The sequence below is a fragment of the Dicentrarchus labrax genome, unplaced genomic scaffold (genome assembly GCF_905237075.1).
Source record: "Dicentrarchus labrax unplaced genomic scaffold, dlabrax2021, whole genome shotgun sequence".
Lineage (NCBI taxonomy): Eukaryota > Metazoa > Chordata > Actinopteri > Moronidae > Dicentrarchus > Dicentrarchus labrax.
The window spans coordinates 11580555-11586554 of NW_026136703.1; the positions used below are offsets into that span (position 1 = coordinate 11580555).

The window sequence follows — 6000 nt, forward strand, 5'->3', positions numbered from 1 at the left end:
ACAGTGTGTCTCCAACGTGTAACAGGAAGATAGGTTGATGAATATGTAGTGTACCTTACTCGGACAAGTCATGCCCCATCCCCGGCTGAGCACAGCGCACAGTGGTGTCTTCAGGTTGTAGTGGTGGTGGTGGTGTGGCTCTGTGTGTCTGAGCGCGCCGTTTAACTGTCACACACCGCAGCCACACTATCAACTCCTCCTCCGGCGCGCGCCCTGTGGCTAAACCAAACACCTCCACCGGCAGCAGGAACCTGGGTGAGCGGGGTCAAATGTGATTCAAGGGAGAACAAAAAAAAAAAGTGTATTGCGAGGGGAAAAAATAAGTTTGAAATGTTAACCGTTCGTTTTTTTTTTTATTTGTTTGATGGCGTATGTAAAATAAATAAATAAATAAATAAATAAATACCAATGACCGTATATTTATTATTATTCGACTGCTTTGTTTTAGTGCTCCGTGAATTACCCCTGCCCGGTAAGGAGACTCACTCGTTGTAGGCTGCGTGGCTTTACAGCTGTTTGAAGTCTGCTGAGTTCAGTCAGGGGCTCGAACTCTTAGGTTTATTTTGCCTCTCTGCTCATCACCCCTGAGAGCTGTGGTGGTGGTGGGTACATTTTCACCTGAGAAAACGGCAGTCGGTCGGTTTCCACAATTGATGAATAAATAACAGGACAATAGCAGTGTGCGTCTGCTGCTGAGATCACAGTGCTGTATCACATAACCCAGGCGTTCACATACTTAAACTCTATTTGATTTCATTTTAAAAGGGCTACTTATATGTATATATAAAATGAAGTTTGGTAGCTTGTTTTCTGTACGTTATTTATTGTAAAGGCCACCATGTGAATGTAAACTATGATTAATTCATGAGTTATATATAGCCTATTAATGAAATTAAAGTTGTTGGTGGCCCTTATAATACCCATGTGCATGACCCCTGGAGGTCCTGGGGTCCCTGGGATCCACTGTCAGTGTTACAGCAAAACATCACATATGCCAGAATCATTAACATGTAAAATAAAAAATTTTTAAAGATACATTTTCTTCTTCTCTTCAACTTCTGGAACCCTTTTCCTTTTAAGAAATGTGATTCAAAAATAATACTTTTTGTATACAGATTTTCTGTTTTATCCTGTCTCATGAAAGGTTTTCCTCCACACATTTTGCATTCTCCATCATTGACTGACTGCCTCAGCTGTGGACCAGAGCATAAAGCCAGCTGACAGCAATAACCAACTCTATCATCTCCACTAGAGGGAGGGCTATCTCACAACAAGGCCACCAAGGAGCTGCAGCAGAGGTACCTTTATTTATTTATTTATTTTCCCAGGGTGATAGTGTAATTCATAAACTGAATGAATGACAGTCAGGACAGTGCCAACAACCAGGCGCACAATGGAGACTCGACTGCATTTACTTCTGAGCACAAAAACCTATCCATTACAAACGTGTAATTATTGTCCTTAATAGATTAATTCATGCTGAAAGATAGAAATGGGTTCCAGGCTATTGATGTAATCATTTCACTGAGGAAATTAAGTGACATTAAAAGAATGATATTGTCACCGTGAAAGTATCATTGATTCTTTTCGAATGCAATTAACTGTATTTGAAAATGGGACCTGCACATTGAGCTGCGCAAGGAGCACTGAGGATCACTTCATTTGTGAGAGATATAAAGACTAAATTATCCCATCAAAGAGAAAATCTATAAATGTAATGGCACAGCGCTTCAGCACTAAGGAATGACAACAGCGGCCCTGTTCAGTTCCCTCTGTTAGGTGTATTAACTATCAGTGAGCGGCTCTCAACAACCCACAGAAAGATTATCCAGACTGTGGAGGAGAATTTCACTCAATTTATGAATTCACATGTGATTTTTTATTGGCTAACATAAACAATCCTGTCTTAAAAGTAGGAGCCACGAGATGTATGGCCGTAATATGTAATGCCAGTGAAATATTGCCAGGATCTATCATCGCTAATAAATAGAAGATTGATTTTATGGAGCTGTAGAATCTTTGTTTCAGTTTCTACACTCAAGGTTTTTGCTTAATGTGGTTCAAAAAAGAGCTGAAACGATTAGTCAATCAGTCGATTAGTTGATCAACTGAAAATCAATCGGCATATGTTTTGATAATTGTTAAATCATGAATCAAGTAATTTTTTAAGCATACAAAACATTCTAGCTTCCCAAATATGAGCATTTTCTCACTTTCTTTGCTTCATATCTAAACTCAACATCTGTGGGTTTTGGAATGTAAAACAGGCAGTTTGAAGACGTCACCCTGGGCTTTAGGAAACTGTGATGGACCTTTTCTCACTATTTTCTGAAATTGATTGACCAAAAATGTGTCGATTAAGAAAAAATCTATAATAAAAATCACTGTTAGCTGCAGTCCTACTTCAAACAAATCTGAATCAGTTCCGTACAGAAGAGTTGCAAAAATTCCCCATGAGTGCACTTACTGGTCTCCACCAATGCAACAAAAACATATTTATATATTTGAATATTAAAAATCAATTGATTATCCAATCCAATCCATCTAATGTAATTTCTTTCTTATGGTTTTCTTAATGTCTCCAACAAATAAATTTTGATAACATCCAACACCACTGTGGCCTAGAAGAGCAAATCCCTCCCGCAATCTCTCCTGTCTGTTGTACTTTGATGGCTAAACTGGAATTGATCAAAGACACAAGTCAAGCTCAAGCAGTTTTGAAATAGAAAGAATGAAATGTCACACACATTTAAGTTTGTTGTTTTTAGCTTATAATCAATAACACCGTGTACATAGGAGTATCTGTGTTTCCATAGTTCTGCGGTGAGTTTTGATGGATTCCATGTTTGTGCAGCAGTTACTGGTCCACACGGCTCCCTAACCAAATTACACTGTTGGTAATCCAGTGAAAAGAAATTCAGTGAAGAGGCACAGAGGCAGGCAGAGAGAGAAAAACATGAAACATAACAGACACAACTACTGATATGATGTCCAAGCATCAGATGGTTCAGGCATCAATCTCCAGTTCTGGTCAAAAATGCTGCATAATTCAAACCCAAACATTTTTCTTTGCGTGATTCAAACCAAATCAGAGGGTCCAAAGCCGCTCTCCCTCCACCTGCTGTCAGCCACCCTCCATCCCACCCTCACCTAAATTTCATTTAGGAGACATCTTTCTCCCTTTCCCCCTCTCTCTCTCATGCTCTCTACGTCGCTGTCTCTTCTCTCTCTTTGAATTCAGTGCGCCGTAGCCCTTAGATTTACTTGCTTAACAAATATGGACAGGGGGCCTAAGTGGTTTTTGAAATCTTCGAATGGACTTTGGAGTGCCTGTGCTGTGCTGGGTGACAACAGTCTCTCTGTGTGTCTCTCTCTCTCTCTCTCTCTCTCTCTCTCTCTCTCTCTCCCTCTAACCCATATGTGTGTGACTGTGTGTGCTTGTCTGGTTGTCTGTCTGTTTATGTTTATGTCTGTATGTGTGTGCATGCACGTCTATGGCTTCCCCACGCTCTCCCAGACTCCATGGCTGGGAGATGGCAGCGCTCGCTGGAGCGGCAGTCTGGAAATGAGATAAGGATGTCTGATTCATAGGATCTGACAGGAAATCTATACTCTGCAATGTTTATAATCCAGCCATTACTACACAGCCAAATGAAAGAACAATAATCCAATCATTTACTCCATATTTACCTGAGGCAGATTCTCGACTTTAAAGGCAAAGTGCATTGCGGTGACGGAGGCTGTAAAACAGCTGATATGGGTGAGGGTGTTGGTGTTGGGGAGCAGTTTTCTGAGAGGGGGGGAGAGGGGGTCATGGAGGAGCGCGAGGATGGACTGTTCTCTGGGGAGATGTGTGTCTACAGGAGACGGGATGGCTCACCTGTGTGTGCTCGACAGGGTTAAGGGTCACTCATTACTCACCATTAAGACCCCATTGATTTATGAGTAACTGAAAAACTAGAGTTTATGAAACATGAGGTCAAAGGTTACAGAGCTCTAAAATTTCCCTGAATGAGAGCGGAGAAACAAATCCTCAGCATGCCTGTACTGTATTAGCAAAAGGCTTCTAATATTACAAAGCTTGTGCAGTTTAAAGCAGAGGTGTAATCTGGCTCCTTCACACTGATCCTGGTCATCTATAACAGAGAAGCCCATGGAGGTAACGTCTCTCCATAAGCATAGAGGAATTCTCTGGTGGGGGTTCACTTATCATAGAGTCTTTCATGGACAGTATGAGCTGCTCTTCATTGTCTACGAGGGGGGAGGTTTATCTTATTTGGAAAAGTGAAGGGGGCCTGCCCTTATCTGTCAATAAACAGTAATTAGATTTTGTGGCCGATAGCGTCGATTGGTTTCTAATCTAGCTGTCGCCCTAGACGTGTGTAATTAAAATCCTGATTGATAAAGGGGCAGAAGCCCGCCCACGCCACCACTTTACCAGACCCTACCCCCGACCCCTTCAAAACACAAACAAGAGAGAGATATGAAAGAAGGCCTGGGGAGAAAACTGCACTACCTATTGATCAGCTCTATCTGCCTTCCTATCAATGCCCTTTTCCCTCAATGGAGGGGTTAGTACAAAGGTTTCCCACGTAAAACTTCATAGCTAATCTTTATCCGGCAGATTTTATCCTCCCTGAAAAATAAAACCAAAACAACCAACATTTTACATAGGGAAACTAAAATTTGGCTACTTGGCTAAACGAAAACATTAGCATGTGTATGCATGTGTTTTTGTGAAATTCCCTAGTCTAAAATAAGAAATTAAAACATGCTTACCACTAATGAGGAGAAGCTTACTGTGATTGTAAGGCAATCAAGGAAAAACACCCCTCAGGCATTACAGAGATGAAAGAGAAACAATGCATTTTATCTATTTAACTAATGGGCCTGTGAACACAAGAATAAGGTCCAGACAAACACACATACAGATACACAGGCGCGCACACACAGGTGAATGTCAAATGTGCATCACGCATTAGACAAATAAGGTAGTACCTTCAAGTCAGAGGACTCCCACAGAGAGTAGCCAGGCTGAAAGATGTTCAAAAACACTGCCTCCAGACTTCACTGTCATCAGGGTCCATGCAGGCAGACGAGCCAAGAAGAAAGGCTACGTGCCGTCTAAGTTCTGGAGACAAAGGGACAATAAAGAAAGTGAAATAGTGAGAGAGGGGAGTGGGACAGAGAGAATACATCAGGCAAAAAGGCATCCAGCTAAGTGAGCCTGCACGTTTAGCGGCTACAGCCAGTGAATATCTCATCATGACCCAAACCTCAGAACAGTACCATGACGGCGTGAGAGCGAGATAATCTGTTTTACAAAAGTCAAATTTTGCCTGGTTGCCTGCGGGATTTTTTAAGCTCTGTTAACTGGGAGAGAGCGCACACTGCAGGCCCGTGACCTTTCCTGTCTGACACTGGTCACCTGCTGTCACCTGTGAGGGCTGACCCACAGCAGTGAATGATGGCTGCATACTCTGCTTCACCCCCCTCTGTGACACACGTACGCACTGGCAAATACTCATGCACACACACACACACACACTGTACCCACACTGTGGAGTGGATAAACCACCTCTCACTCAACAGCACACCAATGCTCCTAACACATCAAGAACATAATAAATCACGAATTAGAAGTGTGTGTATTTCGAGGGGGTGGACTTTCTAGAAAGCACTGGTCCAGTGCTTAATTTGATTCTTAATGGAAGGCAAATTTTCCAAAGGAAAACTTTCATTGGGCACAAAATGACTTTCCTTACTTTTCACTTTCTTACACTCACAGAGATTGAGATTGATAAATGCTGGCAGCGCGTTGCCAGCCCATGCATGGTGTTCCTTTTCGTAATCCCCTTACTAAACTGTGATTAATAAATGGTTACCTAAACAAATGGGACAGAGACTTAACATATAAGGCTAAGAAAGCTTTTTAACTTCTCAACCAAAAATCTGATGCATTGCTTGTCTCATTTAATAGAATAATGACTCAATACATTC

General features: G+C 41.8%; 1 protein-coding gene across 4 annotated transcripts in view; it reads right to left on the reverse strand.

Annotated features, from left to right (window-relative positions):
• esrrb (estrogen-related receptor beta) overlaps positions 1–136 on the reverse strand; it is a 46081-nt gene extending 45945 nt beyond the window's left edge. For 2 of the 4 annotated variants that reach the window (XM_051396136.1, XM_051396133.1), the window contains exon 1: positions 60–136. In XM_051396136.1, coding sequence (XP_051252096.1) covers positions 60–72 — 13 coding nt within the window. In that variant the 5' untranslated portion in view covers positions 73–136. Of the gene's footprint in view, positions 1–54 lie in introns of all 4 variants that reach the window. The other 2 variants (XM_051396139.1, XM_051396138.1) reach the window with 2 other exon arrangements.
• Positions 137–6000: the final 5864 nt, after the last annotated feature.